Here is a 20,904-nt window from a genome sequence, read left to right on the forward strand (position 1 = left end):
CTGACTGAGCCACCCACGGACCCCACAGTCTTTGTGTTTTTATCTTTGCCCTCTCTCTGTCTCTCTATTTTTTTCCTCCCTCCCTCTCTTCCTACCTCACACACACACACACACACACACACACACACACACCCCTCTCTTTAATCCCTCACTCTCCTCTCTAAATTTTTCTCTTTCCTGTCTGGTGTCTTTTTTAAATTTGCCCCTTTCTGCCAAAATTTCACTCCTTTTCTTAAGGCTAAGGATCTCTTTGGTTCAAAGGAAAGTTCTTTTCCTTTTTGGGGGATACATCAAGTTCTCTCTCACACAACCATTCTGTAGACTTCTTTTCAGCTACAAAATTACATTTAGTGAACGGGCACACAGCTACCCCTAGTGGAAAGCATTTATTCAGTACTTCTCTTATTTTCAAATTTGAATTAAATAGGAGTAACTCTTATCCTGGAAGGATATTATTCGAGTAAATGGTAAGTGAACAGTATTTCTGTGCCCTTAAGCAATCTAACATTCACCTGAGTCACCACTGATATCACGAAAGGAGAAAAACAATTAAAAAAAACAACAACGCTAAAAGGACAATTTACCTTTAGATCATTATTCTCATGGGCCCTCTGTGGATATTTAAATATATTGATGATCTGAGGGAAAAAGGACTCTGTATTCACAGGATATCTTAGTTTCAAGACGTACTTTTAGTTACTGAGATATAACCCCATTTTGCAGATATGGAAGCAGAAACTCAGAGAAGTTAAGCAATTTGTGCAATATCAAATACCCTTTGAGCAGAGTAAATACAGTGCGCTTTCAAGTCTCAGTCTTTATCAAGTGCTTTTCTCTGCCTGGGGTGCTTTTTCCCTACTTCTTCATTTGGCAGCAATAAATATTGACCCTCTTTCAAGAAAGACACAGCTGACAAGTCACTGATTCTCCTGCCATTCTCGCTCTCCACACTTTTACTTTGCCCCTAGCCACAGAACAGTTTGTAGTCACTGCTCATATCACACTTAGCACACTGGAACAAAGCTATTTGTTTATATGTCTAGCTCTCAGAGCACGAACTACTTAAAAGCAGGAAAAAATATGTTATTCATCTTTGAATATCCAGGACTAACAATGGGACGGATTCATTTACTAGTATTTGTTCAGTGAGTAAGTCAGACTCAAAGCAGGTCTTTTGACTCCAAGCAAATTATCTTTCCTCTGTGCCTCACTGCATTGGGGCACAATTACTAACTTTAGGTTTATATGATTAGGGTGAACTTACCAAGATACACATTTGCACACACACACTCACTCACACAGTTATCCATCAGCGGGTGCCTTGTCATTGTACCTAATATTGATGGAGGAAACATGTCTCCTGCTTTTGGAAAACTATCAGTTTAAAAGGGAAGACCCCCGTTTACAAAACAAGAGACCAAAAGACAGAGTCTGAACATATTCATTGCCATTCAGAATGAAGACAGCTTTGTGTTAAGCAGACACAAGAGATGTGTTTGGAATTAAGGGTTTTAGGCAGTCAATTGTGCCAATGTTTTGATGGGAGAGTGATATTTTTAGTTGAGATTATGAAAAACTACCTTTTGTCACTGTCAAAGGGGGTTAAAGCAGACTGGATTGCTGGAGTTATCATTATAATAAGGCAAAGTCAGAACAGAACACTGCTTGGGAAGCAGGGCGGTGAAGCTGACTGCTTAAGCCAGTTTCTTAAATTATGTAAAATTCAGGAGCTTATCTAAATAACAAAGGGTTTGAACCCGTGTTAAGAGCTGATGATTCTACCTGGCTTGAGATAACTCAGAGGTTAGCATTTGTGCAACTTGCAAACTCCCCTCTAATTGTGTTGCTTGCCTTTGGGAATGTTGAGAGGACTAAAAGAGATCCTGTTTGTAGAAGACTTTGTAGACTGTAACCACTGTTCTGACCAATCTGCTCTAATTTCACCACTTGGCTGCTATGTGCCTTTCTCACCTTCAGCATTTCCCTTTCTGAATACCCCATAGAGAACCAGCTTACTTACTGGCTGGCGCCTCACCCTGAGCAGTGAACGGATCACTCTACACAGTCCTGCAGACTGCCCTTCTCACAAAACCCTCCCTTTGCTTTAGAAATTTTCACTTTCAAAATTATTATGAATTAATAACCTTGTCCCAGAATGGAACAAACCAATACTCGTTGAATTACCTCTGATTTACTCCATGCGATTGCATACCTGTGCCCCATCTAGAATTTCTTCTGGGAATTAGAGTAAAAAGAACACTTATCACACCGAGGAAAAGTATCAAAGGAATTAGAATCAAGTTTCTACTTTCTGTTGCACTGTTAGAAAAACTGCATTGGAGCCATAGAAAGATTTCCATCTTAGAACAGAGGTAACCTATAAATTTGGTTTGGGACTGAAACAGCTTTACAGACTTGATGAGGAAAGATAGGGAGGAAAATCTCCTGCCTACTATATTCCTTCCATACCTAATGCTGAATTCCTTTTTTAAACTATTTTTATATATTTTTATAAATTATCTAAAATCCTTTTATATGAACAAGTTAGTATTGATGCTTAGGAAGAAAACAAAATAGGGCAGTAGAAAGTTCCAATAATTTATTTCTAAAGTGGTTTTACTCCATCGCTTCTAAGACTTTGATAGTTAATACCGATAGCTCCTCTCTTTTGCTTCTGCTTAAAAATAATTTCAAAATCAATGAAAGCATTTCCTGAGAATAGATTTTATATGCATCAAAAACCAGTGTTTGTGTAACTGGTATTATGGAATCATTACCTCAATTGACATTGTTCCAGGATTGGTGTAATATAAGTTTCTTGATATCCAATCTAAGGCCAGGCTCATGGAAGAACCCAACCTAGACAGAGAAACTAATACTGTCCTGTTGGTGCCATCTGTCTTCACTCTGTGAATTTCACCCTGGAAAGAAGGACAAGAAGAGGTGAGCTGGTTCAAAGGCCACAGCTTCCACATGGAAGCACAGCCACTGCTGGCTGCTATGTTTCTTGAACACTCCTCACACTTGGAGGAAAGGCAAAGGTTCAGCGCCATTGGGTGGGCTCGCTGCGTATAATACTATAACACCAGCAACACTTCAAAAATAATGATTTTTTTCAGTGTGTCAGAGGACTCTGCAAGGCTTATCATTCGGGTTGCTTCTGATATTGGCTACAGAGATTTATTTCTTAACTACTACAGGCCATAGTCATAAAAATAACCCATCAAAGGTGAAAATCAGGCGGCCAGAAGCATATTTTACATAGAGGTGACAAGCCTCAAACAGAAAGATCTTCCTCTCTTCTTTATTTGTAATCTCTTTGCTCCTTCCCCCTCCTCACAGCTTTCTCCTCTAAAGGGTGAGCTCCAATAGAAAGGGAACTGAAGGAGGGCTCTTTTTATCCTGGAGGCAAAGATGCTGAGAAGATCCCAGCAGCCACATCAAATGCTCTCCTGGAATTCTTTCAGAGAACTATTGCTTTTTGTTTTGATTCATAATCATTTTTATATTCGTCTAGTATCTTCTATTAGCTTAAAGCTCCTTAGGAGTAATCTTTGTTACTGATTCTTGGTGTGTATTCTACAGTTGGGAGTGGCTAGTTTGGCGCAGAGCAAAAGTAGACACTTAATAACTGCTTGCTGAATGAATAAATAACATCCAATAGGTTAAATGTGCCTATTATCTGCTCTTTGCTCCAGGTCAGCCTCCTATTTACATCCTTCACTGATTCAAAAAAACTTAGTGGTAAATTAATTTATTTCTGGACCATTTCCCTTTTATCCACCCAGCAAAAGTTGGCTTATAAGAAGGAAGTAGTGTAGGTAAGCTCTTTGAAACAAGTTATATACTTTGAATGTTATTCAAAACTTACTGGATTCTCAACCCAATAGATGAACTGCTCTGAGTCATCAAATTCAACATCATAACCGTTCATTATCCCTGCTATGGGAACCATAGCATCATTGCTCTTCACCTCAGGATTGAGGGAGATTCCAAAAATTATACTGTATCTCACAGTTATTAAGAAAGGTTGATCATCTGTGAAAATAGCAGATATCAGTCAAAATTATATCCTACTATTCCCAGACATTGAGAGTAATGGAAAGCAGTGGATTGTTACCATCTCATAGGATAAAACACCACTGAAGCTTTGTAGCAAAAAATACCATACATGGTAGATATTTCATCAGACAATCCAGGGCCTTTGATTGGGTTTCAGTGGGTTGCTAGGTCACCAAACCTCCAATCATACATGCAACACTTCTGGACTTTCCCAACGTAGATCAGTATTTACCTTGCTCTTCATGAATTCCTTACTTACATGGATAAAGCATCCATGTGTGTTGAGCATCACATTCTACACATAGAGAAACCTCACTAATACTGAATTTAAAAAGTGAAAGAAAACATATAGACTATTCAATTTATTAGTCTTAAGTGTGCTCAAAAAATAAAAACACTACCACGTGTGGCTTGGTGTTTATTAGAGATTTTAATTACTAAATAAAATCCAATTTATAATCTCCCCAATTGCTGTTGCCCAATGGCTGTCTTTCACACTAGATTCTAACTCCCAAAAGGTAGTGACTATGTCTGATTTACTATTATGTCCCCAGAACCTCGCATGTAATCGTTGCCAAATAAATATTTGCTAACTAAATGAATGACCACATAAATGAATAAATGGATGGATGCATTAGTGGAAGTGTAAATACTGTCTTCTAAAGTTCTCAAAAGTATCTGTATTTTGCAACTTTAAACATCCTCAAAATATCTTATTCAAGCTAGCAATTCACTTAACCTCCTTAATAGATGAAAGGTTCTTTTTCTTTTCTTTTTCTTGCTTTTTTTTTTTTTCTAAGCAGGTTCCAAGGTTTATTTCAAGACAAAACCAACCACTGTGTAAACAGAATGCTTGCAGTAGAAACACCACACATCTTCAGCCCATAAGAAAGCACAAAGTCATACTAGAAGTTGTTTGGTGAGCCTCAAATATGGACTCTGGCCACTCAGGTTTGATAGACTGATGTCTTCTCTCAGATTGGAAACTTGCTGGCTAGGGACCAGAACTGATGACCAAGATTCCTCATCCCTTCCCAGTGCCAAAGACATGGATACACCCTGGCCATCTGTCTCTTCTTCTCTGGTCTAAAGGTCCTTTTTCAAAGATAATCTTTATCCTAGCTGTAGATGCTTTGTCAAAAAAAAAAAAATCCAAAATGATGAAAGTCAAGAGTGACATATTTATAATTCTCTCAGAAAAGGAAAACTGGGGGGCACCTGGGTGGCTCAGTCGGTTAGGCATCTGGCTTTGGCTCAGGTCATGATCTCATGGTTTGTGAGTTCGAGCCCAGCATCAGGCTCTGTGCTGACAGCTCAGAGTCTGGAGCCTGCTTCAGATTCTGTGTCTCCCTCTCTCTCTGCCCCTCCCCCGCTCATGCTGTCTCTCTCTCTCTCTCTCTCTCTCTCTCTCTCAAAAATAAATAAACATTAAAAAAAATTTTTTTAAATAAAAGGAAAACTGGAGTGTGAGTTTCATGTTATGAAGACATGTATATGACATATACCACATATTAAGCAAAATATAAAATGATTAATCATTGCATAATTTTCATCTGCTAAAAATGATGCTTTCATTATTTTGATAATCTGGAAAATTTTCCATCTTCAATGCGATTTTAAGTTTATTCTGAGAGAGAGACAGAGCAAGAGTGGGGGAGGGCAGAGAGAGAGGGAGAGAGAGGATCCCAAGCAGGCTCCTTGATGTCAGCACTGAGGGTCTCACGAACCGGGAGATCATGACCTGAGACAAAACTCAGTCAGATGCCCAACCAACTGAGCCACCCAGGTGCCCCTGGCTCTTAACTTATTTTAACATCTCATTAGCTTTTCCTTTCTCTTGGCATTTCAGTTACTAAAAATTACTTAGCATTTATGAACCTGGAATAAATTTAAAGTAAATACTGCAGCTATTAATGTTTATATTTTACAAAGTCCTACAATATATAGCATTTCGTCTTTCCATTAAACCTGTGAAGCTGTTTCCAGCTGAGGCCAATGAAACTTGCAGGGGTTAGTGAGAGTGTAGGTTCACAAGCCCATTCTCTCTTAACTGCTCCACGTTGCCTCTCTTCTGAACAAATGAAAGAGCCATAATAATCGCCCCTATTTATTGAGAATATGGGCCATATAGTATGGACCAGATATTATTTCACTTAATTTATCTCCCTGAAGCCTCCAAACCCTGTTTGTTAGAGTGTTACCAACCCCACCCACCCCCAACTTTCATATGAGGCACAAAGAAATTAAACAATTGTCAGGTCCTCAGACTCCAAAACTTATGTTCTTAATCACAAAAAGTGCAGACTGGGTACTAGTTATTGAATATCAAATTACCACTCAATTCATTTAATTTAACACGCAGTAATAAAATGTGTAAGCTATATTGGGGGTTTATATGTACCTTGAAATTATATTGAGATATTTAATTATTTATTGATTATATGTTGTAAGTGTTCATTGGTTCAGTAAAAACAAGAAGTATTCCCCAATTTCACAGTAGAGATTACTCAAAACCGAATACTGCTCTTTTTAATGTGTAATTTTCATTTTGCTTAATTGGAGGAATTCTCAACCAAAGCACCTAAAGAACTGCATTTCTCATCCATCGAACATGGGCTTTCTTGATTCTTCCCAGAAGCACTCCTCTCAAGCCCTACCCAGCTCTATGCCTTTGGCCACTATTCCTTTGTCAGGCTAAGTCTCAGGCTCTTGATCTGATCGCTGCTGGCATATTTGAGAAAATATATATACCACTTACCACTAGTGAACATTTATGGGCAATGAACCAGAGGGTGGGAGTCATTTAGTGCTGCACTGGCAGAAAGTGTGAGAGCCAAGGCGAAGGATGATACCAGAGAGAGTGCATGAAAAGTGTTCTGTGGGAAAGATAAAACGAGTGATTTGATGACACAATACAGCCATAAGGGAATAAATAGGCGGAAAACACAGGAATGAAGAAGGAGCAAGAAAGAATATCGGAGGGCTTTGTCATTCACTGAACATTTACTGAGTGCTACTGCGTGCAACGAGCAAATATCAATGAATCAGGTGGAGGCTTAATCATCAAGGAACTTGATTCTACAGAACTAGGCAAAGTATATGGATTCTGGATCATAATGGCCATGAAGGAATATGCACAAAAGTCCCTGGGGTGGGATGGGAAGGAGTTCAGAAGGAGGTGATATGTAAGCCATCCTACCACAGTATGTCTTTTGAAATTAAAAATCATTACTTCATTTTTATTCTTTATGTCATGATCCCATTAAGATTAGTACTAGCAGGGCAAGAAGTAAAGAGGAAGCAGTTGGTAATGGGAAATTTATGTTGTAATTGAACAGCAATGTTTACTACTTCCTAGCTAGGTTCCCCTTAACTCAGACGTTGCACTAAATGATCAGCGCCTCAACCTTTCTAACAGTGTGTGCAAGGAGTATTTTCTTCTTATGTTGCACATAATCACTGAGACAATTGTCTTGTGTCTCGCTCACACTGAGTCGGAAACTCATTTTGGATTGGAGGTTGTTTATTGTAGAGGACGCTGGGCGTTGTTTCGGTTTGCTTTTGTTGTTGTTTATTTGGTTTTGGCATTGTGGAGAACATATTTTTGAAAGAATAAAAAGCTATTTTATGCAGAGAAAGTTCTTGGCTTAAAATTTTATGTCGCCTCATTAGGAAAAAATAGAAATATCTCATAATTCCCTTACCCACTGTAACCACTATTGGTGCTTATGTGTGTTGTCTCCCAGATCTTTTTAATGCATATTTTTACATGGCCAGTGGTGAACAGCCTGCCTTTTCATTTAACCTCATCGTATGCACTTCCAAAGATATTCCAGACATTTAGTAAACAATATTTTTAAAGCTATTTAGCCTGTAAATCAAGTAAAATGTTTTCATCTATAAATGTTAACAAGTCTTCTAAGCTTCTGATTGAAAAAAATGTGCCCCTCTTTTTCTTAGTTAACATATACTGGCAGTCAGTTACCCAAGTGGTACTCAAAAATCAATTGAGCAATACTAAAAAAGTTCCACCTCAGTAAAGTCAGCCAATGGAAAACCCACTAGTGGAATTATTTGTGAAACAACAAAAGCTACTACTTAGATATCAATCACCATCAGATCGTTACATTGATTACACCAATCCGCAATGCACAGTTCAACAACCTTTGCATGGTGAAAGAATGCTTTGTATCCAAAATGTCTATAGCCCAGTTTAATCTCCTGCTGAAAGACTCTGAGGACACACTAAATTAAACAGTGTCAACAAGGATTAGGTGCATAATAAGTCTCTGAAGAAAAATGGCAAATGCCAATCCCTTTGTAAGCATTACCAATAATTAAAATCTTTCATCATGAAAGTATCATTGCAAAATATTATATCTTGATGGAATTCAATTTTCAGTAGGCCTACATTTGCAAAATCTGTAAACACCATTAATTTCCTGGATTTAGCAAAAATTTTCCACTTGAAAAATAACTTTCCCTCTACATTAAGATTCTGTTTTCTTTTAGCTTAAGGATTTTTTATCATTAAATATTTAATTTTAACTTGTCTGCAACCATTTTTGTCAGGACCAAAACACATTCAAAAATTAAAGTCAAAGACCTTGAATTTAGAATAACTCTCTAGATTTTTAAGCAAAGGTAAATGATTTTTAAAAAGACTTTATTATTGGGGGCAACTGTGTGGCTCAGTCAGTTCAATATCCAACTCTTGATTTAGGCTCAGGTCATGATCTCGCAGTTTGTGGGTCCCAGCCCCGCATCAGGCTCTGCACTGACAGCACAAAGCCTGCTTGGGGTTCTCTCTCCCACTCTCCACCCACTCCCTGCTCACACTCTCTCTATCAAAAATAAACAAACATTAAAAAGACTTTATTTTGTTTCATGTACATACTCCAGCAGAAATCTCTTTTGTGGATTGACTGTATCTTTCCCTTTTGTTCTCACTCCCTAATAATACTAATAAGAAGAAGAAGAATATCTCCATCAACCCAGTAAAGTATCTTGGATGAGACATAGATTAAATTGCTCAAATAATCACTTAACAATCTTTCATACAAAGAAAACTTTCATTTTTAAAATACCAGATATTAAAGTTATTGCAGTTGGAGTCAGAAGGCCTGTGCTAGAACACTCATCACTGACTATTAGTGACAACAATAAAAATGAGATAAGGAACCTGAGAGAAGGAAGCCATACACAAGTGTTAAGAATCCTTACTTCCTAAGTGCAGAATTTGGAGCTTCCCATTATCACTGCTTGTCTAACTGTAACCAGGTAAAAGAAAACGTGAGCTTAAGGATTGTTGAATCATATCCACACATAATATGAGCTTTATATACAGAAACTATTACAACTGAGGTGCTCAATTAAATCACCCCACATGGCATGCGTACTCCAAGGGAACACAGCACACGTCTCACATGGCATGCGTACTCCAAAGACTTGCTGAATCAAAGGGAACACAGCACACGTTCTGTTAGCAAGTGGCTTAGAGCTCACACTGCTCTGCTAAACTAAGGCAGCCTCCACACTTAAAGGGCATACGGTACCTCTCAAGCAAGTCACAGAATCGTAAGAAAGACTCCATCCTGAAGGACAAGCACAAGAATAAAGGTGTGGCGTCTGTGAGGAAAGCAAGCATAGATGGCTGCAGGAGGAAGAAGCACATGAATTTTCACCTGTAATGGAAAAAGAAGAGAAGACAACATTGGTGAATGGAAAACCTCCCACATTAAAGTGCACAGAGTGAGGGGCGCCTGGGTGGCACAGTCGGTTAAGCGTCCGACTTCAGCCAGGTCACGATCTCGCGCTCCGTGAGTTCGAGCCCCGCGTCGGGCTCTGGGCTGATGGCTCAGAGCCTGGAGCCTGTTTCCGATTCTGTGTCTCCCTCTCTCTCTGATCCTCCCCCGTTCATGCTCTGTCTCTCTCTGTCCCAAAAATAAATAAACGTTGAAAAAAAAAAAAAATTTTTAAAGTGCACAGAGTGAATTAATAAAGAAAATGTAGTAAAATGTAGTGCACACACACACACACACACACACACATGCCATATCATTCAGCCGTAAAAAAGAAAATCTTACCATTTGCAATCAGCATAAACTAAGTGAAATAAATCAAAGAGAGAAAGACAATATACTTGTCTATACTATAGTATACTATATGATATACAATATGATATAACTTATGCTATAAGTTATATAACTTATAAATACTATGTGCTGTAACTTATACGTGACATCTAAGAAAAACCAAATTCATATGGAGAACAGATTGGCAGTTGCCAGATGCATGGAGTAGGTAGTGCACAAAATGGGTGAAAGTGGTCAAAAGGTATAAACTTCCAATTACAAGATAAATAAGTCCTGGGATGTTATGTGCAGCATTATGACTACCATTAACAGTATTGTATTATACATTTGAAAGTAGCTGACAGAGTAGATCTTAAAAGTTCTCATCACACACTCTCTCTCTCACACACACACACACACACACACACACACACGTTATAATTATGTATAATGGTGGATATGCACTAATCTTCTTGTCATTATCATTTCATAATATATACATTTATCAAATCATTGTGCTGTGCACCTAAAAATATAGTATTATATGTCAAATTTATCTCAATGTAAGTAAATAAATAAATTTTTAAGTATGCACAAAGTCATGCTGTTATTGTCCCCCTGGAGGCCCCCAGTAGAGACTCAAATAGATTAAGTTACCTATGTTGGTTTGGTTTTTTCCTAAATTACTTTACCCTTCCCCGGCATCATGCTTTCAACACAAAACTCATAAGAGAAATAAGAGAGAGAAATGACTTGCCCAAGGTCACAGGTCAATCCTATCTATAACCAGCTTATGAACAAATAGCTACTGAGTAACCCAAAGCTCAGTAATAGAAATACGATGCCAAATAACATGTGTCTCCTTGCCTAAGCTAAAAAATCTTTTTATATTAAATGAAATCAATGTGCATGTTCCCTTTGTGACCTTGAAATTTATCCACTATTGTCCAAATTTTGGTTAGATAGTAATCTTTTATCTCTCTATTGATGATATCTTTGTGCGCCTCTGCTCTTTAAAATAAGGGAACCTATGTGCACCCCAGGCTCACAGGATGTCCTCTAGATCTTATACATTCTTATTATATATATTGCATTAGATTCATTAATCTATTCATTCACTCAAAAAACATTCACTGTGCTCTAAGCACTATTCTAAGCACTGAGAATAATATAAACATGGGAGCAGATATTCTAAAAAAGGGAGATAGAACTAAACTACCAATGTCAAATTTTTAAATCATCTAGCCACACACACATCTAGGATGTGTGGAATATATCACATCTACATCTAGGATGACTTGGGATAGCTACACCTACAGGGCACTGACGCCATAATAAACGAGTCCTAAGAATAAGCTCCTTTAGATCACAGAAGGGTAGCAATAAAAGGATCTAAGGGACTATCTGGCCTATGCAGTATTTGTCAGCCGAGGAAACAGGGATTTAGAAATTGTCACAGAGACAGTAGCCAATTGCTGAATAAAATGACACAGTTTAGGTCTGTTGTTGTTACATACAAATTTTTAGTTTACCATGATAAATAAAAGTAATGAAAATGTTAGGACTGCAGTGGTTAGTAAAGAAGAAGGGAGTATATTGCCCAAACAAATAGATCTACAACATTGTATACTTAGCATTCTCAGAATAAGTGCTTTCCAAGCTATTCCCAGGCAAGTGTCTCTATATCACTTACTATTAGGTTGTTTCACAGGATGAACTGCAACAACCCCTAGGGGCTGCTGAATATTACGAATTATGACTGACTGGTTTCCACCATGCCACTTATTGGCTTGCAAAACCTGATAAGTAGAGCGGTCAGTCCAGTACACAGAGTCTTCAAAGATAGTTAGGGCATAGGGATGTCGCAGAATCTGTGAAGTGAAGAGAAAAGATGAGACTTTGCCAACAAGTACAAACCAAGGCAAAAAATGTAGAAAAGGATATCGTTTAGCATTTAATCATTTAAGACATAGGGAAGTCATTGTTCAGGAGACAGACAAAAAATACACTGCTTGACCTATAATTATCCCACTATAGCACTCAAGATACTTTCACATTTTTGTCACTTTCACATTGAGAAAGCACTTTCACATTGTGTCGCTCAGTCTTCATTTTTTCTCTGGTCATTACACTGGGCATTCATTTTACAAATGAAAGCAACACTGAAGGGCAGAAAGTAAGGTGACTTATCTGTATCCCCTACTCCCAAGCCTTAGCCCCCTCCCCTGTTATCACCACTCGTTATCCAATGCTATTTCTGCCACTACAGAGTCACATAAATCTGACCGAGCCTACTTGCATGCTTCCTGAAGGGAGGGAGGCCCTGCCAGGGCCCCTTAAAACCACAGAACTATCACCAATGGCAATTTTAAATAATGGCTCTTCGCTAAAATATATATTTCCTATATCTTCCCATTCAAATTGGAAAATAAATTCACCATAATTTTCTGAATAAAAGTTGATTAATGTACAGAATTGTTGAATCAGTATGTTGTACACCCAAAACTAATATAGCATTGTATATCAATTATACTGAAATTAAAAAATACAAAATATACAACAGGCTATGATTTAACTGAGAAAGCTAAATATAAATTATTAATTTTTGTTTAACGCACTTTTTTAAAGTGTAGAAGCAACAGATTAGCCTCTACAGATCAACTTAATCACACAAATCGTTCCCAGACATGGCACAATCTGACCATGAACTAGAATAAAAATATTTATTTTCTGTTAGTAAGGAAAGATGGATTGGCCCTCACTCCTGTTGATATTTCCTGGATTGACCTTGTAATGTCTAAGATACAAAAATTAATCTCTTAGTTCTCTTGTTAACTCTATTTGCTTTCTACTAAGCCGCTATTGTGGGTTCAGCGTGGTCTTCCTCAAAACCAACTTACCAAATCACTGGCTATCACCTGCCTCCGATGCTGTCCATTATAATCACAATAGTCTATGTAGTCAAGATAGGAATCTATGAAATAGAGCAGTCTGTTGGGGTAGTCAATAGTTATGCCACTGGGCCAGAAAATCTTGTCCTGAACAATGACAGTGCGCAGACTGCCATCCATGCTAGCTCGTTCAATACGAGGGTGATGGCCCCAGTCAGACCAGAACATCAAATGGTCACTGTGGAAAGAAATCAGTTACCAGTCAGAAAGGATATATTTCAATAGGGAAAGTAACTGCCATTTTAAGTAATACAACATCATCTTTATGTTCTGCTTAAAGTAAATCATCTCTAATTCAGAACATCGATACAGAGTTTATTATTTCCTCTGAGTGTCACAAAGTAAAACTGTAATCATAATACAATCATAAGCCATCTGGGTGTTTCTAAAATGTTCATAAAACATGCAGTACATAATGACAATGAAAGTCTCAATGCCTATTCATGTTTCTGTACAATCCACAAATAGTTGATCTAGAAAAATCCATCTGGCCTTGTTTATATACCCTGTCATTTTTTAAAATAAGAGTCAATTTATTCATCATCAGAGATTCATCATAAATTTCACTGGTGTGTATTACTTTATAATATCTAGGAAATCTATATTGCATCAAGCATAATTTGTCTAACTCACAATCTTACAGAGAAGAACTGAAGTTAGAGAATTTTAAGTAAATTCAAGGAAAGAAGCCATCAAAGGTTTCCAAGCACATGGGAGAATTTCTTCTTCCCGTTACAACCAGCGGGCAAAACTTTTCTTCCTTCCATGACATAAAACGGAGTTCTAATAAACATGAAATTGAAGCAGGAAAATCTTGCCTTTTTGGTTGTATAACCATGTTACAGCAAACTGGCCCGTCTATGGAATACCACTGAATGCATTCATTAGAGACCTAATTATATAATTCTATGACAATCAATTCAATAGTTGTGTTACCAAGCTAATAAATCAATGTGTTCTTTAATTGAACAACCAATGGCTCTTATGTACTTTATGAAGAAGAGTATACAGATAAAGGAAGGGTACCAATAACTACTTGGATGGTTACCATATCTATAGAAATGTTTAAACAAGGTTTCATTTAAAATCTTAAGATACATGTATAGGCCATATCATGCTATTATTGTTTTTCCCTTATAACCATTTCAAGGCGATATCATTAAAAAAAAAAATCTTACCTAATTCTGGGATCTAATGCTAGTCCCCTTGGATTTGATACATTATGACTAATCAGCACAGTCCTGTGAGTCCCATCCAGTTTAGATACTTCAATTGTTTCCAGAGCATAGTCTGTCCAGTAAAGATTGCGACCTACCCAATCTACCACCATACTTTCAGTCATGGTGACACCACTGTTAAGTAGCTAAAGAAAAAAGGTGAATTAAGAGTGAATTCTGCAGTGAATGAATAAATTGAAATTATGTAAATAATTATATGAATAGATTGAAGTTCTATGAAAATCTAGAATAAGGCAACTAAACTTGTCCTAGGATTGCTTGTAAGGATTAGAAAATGTTGTCTTCCATGTAGCTAACCACCAAATCAACAGTACGGCATTCCACGAAAAATATACTACATTTTGTAGAATTGAATACTCTGGGATAACTCTATCGTTGGGTGAGTGTGTACTTTCATTTGGTTTCAAAGCTTTTACATTTAAACAAAAGCTCTATCCATTCACTAAATTGGCAACACTATGAAACTTTATAACGTTCACATGCCAAAATAATATCTTTATTGATTAAATGCCAACAATTACAAAATAAAGTCCTAAGGGGCAGAGGAAACATAACCATCAAGGGTCGAGAAACTGAAACTGTGGGAGATGGATTGAGAAATATAACTAAATTAAAGCTAAAGAAAAGCAACCCCTTAACTACTCTGCATTTTCCTCTGCTCTCATCCACTAGGGAAAAAAAAAAATTACAAAAGCTATGTCAGAGAGTTTCTGAAGTCTCTGTGTCATGTGACCTGGAATTTAGAATCATGGATCCACCTTCAGACGTCACATTCTTTTCTAAAACACGCATATACTGGGAGTTATGAATGCCCAGGCCCCTTGGGTGCAATGTGGTCCAAAAGGAAAAATGAGAGCTACCCAGGATGAGGTAGGACCTGTTCTCACTGATGAGTAAGAGTAATAATCCCAAGACAGGGGGACTAGTGAGGCCATAGATCAGTAGAAATGTACTTACTACTCTTCTATCTGTTCCGTTTAGAAACGCACTCCAGATTGTACCCTGACCTCCATCAGACCAAAAGACGCGACTACTGATTGAATCAAAATCAATAGCTACAATGTGAGACCCATTCCGGACAACTGAATAGATATTGTGAACCTGGGAGGTGATATTGTCAGCAACAATTTGGTTCCGACTTGCCACAAGTAGCAACAGACTTTCGGATGCTGTCCAAGAAGAAAATGCACAAATGTCAATGAATCAGGGAGCAACCACAATTAAATTAAAACATCTCTTAAATATTTGATGCAATACTTTTGATAACAGAAGGAAGATATAATTCCAAACTACCGTAATAGGGAAAGAAAATTCCTAAAAAAAATAATTTAATCACTTCATTCTTTATCTTGATAGTTAGCTCATTTTCATGAGTATTTAAAACCAGCTTTTTCCAAAATATCTTTTTTCCTTGAGTTATACCCCAGCGTTTGCCTAAATATCAATCTGGAGCAAACTACACTTGCATTGTTCCAGTTACTATTTGTTACTTTTGCAGTTACTTTTGAATTTTATCTTCCTCCCTAGAATGTGGGCTTCCTGATAATTCTTCCTGATAAGAATTGTGTCTTAAATATTTTTGTTTTGCCTGAGGCACTGAGCTGTGGCAGAGACTTTTAATTATCTCTCAATATCTCTTCACTTCCTTTTTAGTAATAAATCATACCAAGTTTTAGCATGGTGCACAGCCTTCCCCCGCCACTGGACTGTCTACCATTCAGCCTCCTACTTGAAAAAGAAACTATTATGATAACCTTCTTTATTTGGTCATTTTTTTAGGTGAACCATCCAAATCAATATCCTAATAGCTAGTATAATCACTTTCACATAGTAGAAACTGAATTAATATTGGTTGAATTGAATCAACGAAGCATTATATATAAAATGCTTAAATATGATATAGAAATAATTTTTAAATAATATAAAAGCCACTGATACTTTAAATAACATAAAAATCATCTACCTATTTATATTTTACTCTCTATTTTCCAAAATATCCCAAGATCTTTATCATTATTAACTTATTTAATCCGCACAATAAACTGTGGGTTAAGGAGTTACATAACCCATCCAGGCTTCAACTCCAACACTGTCAAATGCCTGCATGCAACATTTGATCTTAAACTCTGGAGTGTGCTGTTATTCTGGCTGGAGGTAGTTCACTTTCAAGTTCAGTTATTACCTGTAACTTTGCAAGTCCTTCCGTTAGTGTCTAATGTGTATTCTTTTTCACACCAGCACCGGAAGGAACCTCTCATATTGTAACAATGCTGGCTACAAAAGCCTGGGACATCACATTCATAGATGTCCTCACAGGTCTTAGAGTCATTGGCAAGCAGGTATCCTGATGGGCACACGCATTGAGCTCCATAGGGCCCCTGAACACATTGGTGAGTGCAACCACCATTGGAATCTGAGCAGCTGTCCTGGTCTAGAATAAAGAAAGAGAAATCACAAAGGAAAAAAAGTCAGGAATCTTTGCTTTTTTTTGTCCCACCCTGCTGTAATATTTATCATATGGTCTCATGCCACCTTCATTGTAATACCTGGGTAAGAGCTAAGAGCAGCTATTCACTTGGATGAGCTCCACAGGCTAGTCAGTGTCTGCTCTAATTTCCTTAAGGATTTACTCTCCTCCACAATCACTGTACTTAAACCACTTTTTTTCACTACCACTTCTATTATAATTCCATTTAGTGCCATGAGAGAAACTTAGGGAAATACTGTCGACATCAAAAAACACAACTGTCATTGAGAAAGCATGAAAAGAGACCTAAATTACTTCCTGCTTGCTTTCTGACATTCTTCTACCTATACAGAAATGAAAGATGAGACATTTAAGAGCAAGGCTGGAAGGTCTATGAAAGGGAATAAATGGAAAGGGAAAGGAAATAAGAACATTAGAGGGCACAGATCCACCAACATGCCATCACTCCTTCCTTTCAGGGCCACAGCAACAATGCCTGAAGCCACTCAAAGTTGGTTCACATGGCTGGTATGCAAATGCCTCTATTTCCATGCGTACTCTAACTTATTTTTAAGAGACGTGACAGGAAACATGCTCCAGAGAGGGAAGTAAGTCAAAATTACTAGAATATTTTCAGCACAAACACAATCCATATAATATCATAAGAATCTAAAATATTTTGCAATCATACCTGGCTGGGGTTCATCTGAGAGTGAGCATTGATTAAAGAGGAAAGAAAGAAAGGACAGCAATTAGGATTACATGCCAATCACAGGATTTTAATCACAGCAAACACAAATCCCCGGACTTCATTTGCTTTGTGGCAAGTTCTGATTGAAATTAGAAAATATTAAAGTTAGAAAAACTTAGGACCACAATCCAAAACAAAAATTAATTTGACAATCTAATGGCCACATTTAGTCCCATTTTTCTAAAAAAGAAGTAAAAACACAGAACCAAGTGCAAAGGATTTAATGAGAAATATCATCCAGTGGTGATTTATTTGAAGTCCATGATGCTTATCCCTACACAGATTTGAATTCATAGAGGAACTGAAATCCCTTCCTTAAAGCTGCATGGGGACTCTGACAATGGTGATGCACAGAAGGCCACTGCTCAGAATGAATTTATGGCCATTAAACTGTGGTCAGGAAACTTACTGCAAAGTGGGGATTCATCTGTCCCATTGGGGCAGTCAGAGATGCCATCACACACTGCACTCAGATTCACACAGATGCTATGGCCAGGGCACTGCCATTGCCAACTGGGACAGTGAAAGGCCTGAGTAGGGCAGTCCTTCTCATCACTCATATCCCTGCAGTCATTGTCCCCGTCACAGAGCCAGTCTCTGTAGATGCAGTTTCCATTATCACACAGGAAGTGAGTTGAAGGGCAGGTCTTGGGGGCACAGCCGTGATGCTCATCAGATCCAAAGATGCAGTCTGGGTGCCCATCACACTCCCAGCTCTTCGGGATGCAGACACCATCTGCTTGGCACTGAAATTCATCTGGGTGGCACATCCCAGGAGGCCTAGTTGCTAAGATAAATGCATGGGAGAGATGAGCTTATGAAGGTAATTCATAATCCTTTTTATATAATTCCTAGATTAAGAAGAAATGATTTTGGATCAATGGTGGGTTTCTGATAATGACCATAACAAATTTAATATTAAAATCTAGAATGATATAGGGTTCTCAGACATTGCAGGGCACAAAAATTTTTCTACGAGTCCGATTTGTCCCTGAATCAAAAGAAACTCGTTTCATGTGTTTTTGATGTTCGTTCAACTACAGGTTAATAATAAAATTCATCTTCTTCTTTATTAAATAATCACCAGTTCACTTCAATAGAATTCAAATTGCCATTAATTTGTTACTTTGAATTGATCAGTTTAATATCAAGTATTTGGATGTTATTAATTTTCCCTCAAATGAACTACATCCAATGAAACCAGCACACAATAAGTAAACAAAGGGTGACAGTAAGTCCTTAATTCTTTGCTAAGTTTTCACTATGCCAAGTTTCCTCCCAGGGACCTTGTAAGGCAACCACAAGTCAGTGGCAATTGGTAGTTTAACCACAAATCATCACAGAAGAATTCCATGTTTTCAACAGAAAACAGGAACACCAGTGACTACGAATTTCTGAGTGTTGTATACATCTATAAAGTATTAAGCATTTTATTTAACTTTTCTTTTTATACATAGGTTTAAAAACTTATTTTCTGAATGGGGAGGAAAATTGATAAACACCTGCTTTTCATGGTCTAAAACACCATTATTCTAACAAGTGATCAACTTAAATCCATTTGACACAATTAGTGAGCAATAAAAAATCATGTCCACTATAGGTCTCTAGCCCATGGAGATTATAGATCCGTCAGATTTATATTTTATGAAGTTCTCCTTGAATCCTATGACTAGAAGGAATTTCTTTTCCGTGAACCCAATTGAATTTTATCTGTATCATTTCTAAGGCCTTCATTAATATGTACCTTGCTTCAAGTATTTCTTATATTATATAATTTCTCTTACCCTACTCTAACACATAACATCTTAGCAGATATTCAGCAAAAAACAGCTACAAAAGAATTCGAGTCAATATCAAATACCACTCCACACCCTATCTATACCATGATTTGACCGCTCTACTGAAATTTAAAAGAAACAATTAAGATATAATTATATAGAGCAAGCCTAAAAAATTTGAAACCCACGAATTTGGGATGTCCTAGGAAATATTCATGGTGAGAACAAAAATATCTAAGAAACATGGAACCTACTTAAGAGACTAGAAAGTGCCCATTTGTAAAACCACTTGATTCACAAATTTAAGTTATTATTTGGAAATACCTAGTCAACTCTACTGTATATTCAATACTGTATATTCAATACTCTTTGATAATAGTTTGTAATTTAAGCTGTCTTCTCTCCAGTGTATGCGAATTAGAAAAAACCTGTGGTAATATGAAATGATTCCTTGGCCTGAAACATGTAGGCATATGGTACTTACAACAGTCTACCTCATCAGAGTGGTCATTGCAGTCAAAAACACCATCACAACGATATATGTTGCTAATACATCGACCCTCACTGGCACATTTGAATTGGGAAGCAGTGCAATTAATTACTAAGAATGAAAAAAAAAAAGCATTCGAAATTAGCTCAAGGAAAAAATGACTACACATTTTTAAATGTCATGAATAAAAATAAAGCAATCCACTTACCACAACCATTTTCATCAGATCCATCAACACAGTCCTTGTCCCCATCACAGACAAAAGATAGGTCAATACATCGATGATCAGGACAACGAAACTGACTAGGTAGGCATGTCTCTGTAAATTCTAACATCATTCAAAAACAAAACCAAGTAACAGTTTATTTCTTGTTCAGTGTGTACCGGACCGAAGCTGCAAAATGCTTAAGGAGATACACAGGTTATCTCATTTGTACATGTGTTCAAAATTCCTTCACATCAGCCATATAGCCAAAGTCAGCCCAGAAGAGTACTCAAAGCCAGGACAGTTTGAGGGAAGAGGAATAAGAAGATTATAGGTCAGAGTCAGATTCTGTGATTAAACCTTGAAAAATACATTACACTTCCCAAAGTGAGCATCATGGGCTTGGACTGGACTATACCTCATGAATACAATTGGGTCTGTGACTCTCCACCAAAGCTAAGCAACGGAGCCCAACTGGGCACCATGGTCAGCCTGACCCACATGCCGCAACAGTATATAGACAGATCATGCCTGGATTTAGTCCAAAGTCTAAGCAGATTTTCTAGAAGCCAGGGTCCTACCTTGCTAAAGAGACATACCCTTAGAGTCAGATGTGCTGGCTGTCCCATCCACAATATGAAGCTATATTAAATATAGATGCACAGAATGTGAAAGCTAGAAGAGGTCTGAAAACCCATCTGCTACAGAGGGAAGTGACTTGCCTAGTCATGTAACCAAGACTAGACCTTGGTCCAGGGAACTCCATCCACCTTCAACTACTATTGTAGACACAGAAACAAACAACAACCTAAATGAAATCAGAACCAGCAAGATGAAAAGCAGGCAGACAGCACCAATGAAATTTAAATTTTCTGTGCTTCTGTGCTG

General features: G+C 37.5%; 1 protein-coding gene across 3 annotated transcripts in view; it reads right to left on the reverse strand.

The window, feature by feature from the left end:
- Positions 1–20,904, reverse strand: part of LRP2 (LDL receptor related protein 2) — a 204,789-nt gene that overhangs the window by 84,365 nt on the left and 99,520 nt on the right. For 2 of the 3 annotated variants that reach the window (XM_040475304.1, XM_040475303.1), the window contains exons 23-34: positions 20,020–20,139; positions 19,806–19,922; positions 17,953–18,330; positions 17,484–17,498; positions 16,508–16,756; positions 15,283–15,494; positions 14,266–14,450; positions 13,037–13,265; positions 11,830–12,007; positions 9,618–9,746; positions 3,872–4,038; positions 2,778–2,921 (exon numbers count right to left, since the gene is read on the reverse strand). In XM_040475304.1, coding sequence (XP_040331238.1) covers positions 2,778–2,921; positions 3,872–4,038; positions 9,618–9,746; positions 11,830–12,007; positions 13,037–13,265; positions 14,266–14,450; positions 15,283–15,494; positions 16,508–16,756; positions 17,484–17,498; positions 17,953–18,330; positions 19,806–19,922; positions 20,020–20,139 — 2,123 coding nt within the window. The remainder of the gene's footprint in view (positions 1–2,777; positions 2,922–3,871; positions 4,039–9,617; positions 9,747–11,829; positions 12,008–13,036; positions 13,266–14,265; positions 14,451–15,282; positions 15,495–16,507; positions 16,757–17,483; positions 17,499–17,952; positions 18,331–19,805; positions 19,923–20,019; positions 20,140–20,904) is intronic. The other variant, XM_040475305.1, reaches the window with a different exon arrangement.

The sequence above is a fragment of the Herpailurus yagouaroundi genome, unplaced genomic scaffold (genome assembly GCF_014898765.1).
Source record: "Herpailurus yagouaroundi ecotype Mexico unplaced genomic scaffold, PumYag 140, whole genome shotgun sequence".
Lineage (NCBI taxonomy): Eukaryota > Metazoa > Chordata > Mammalia > Carnivora > Felidae > Herpailurus > Herpailurus yagouaroundi.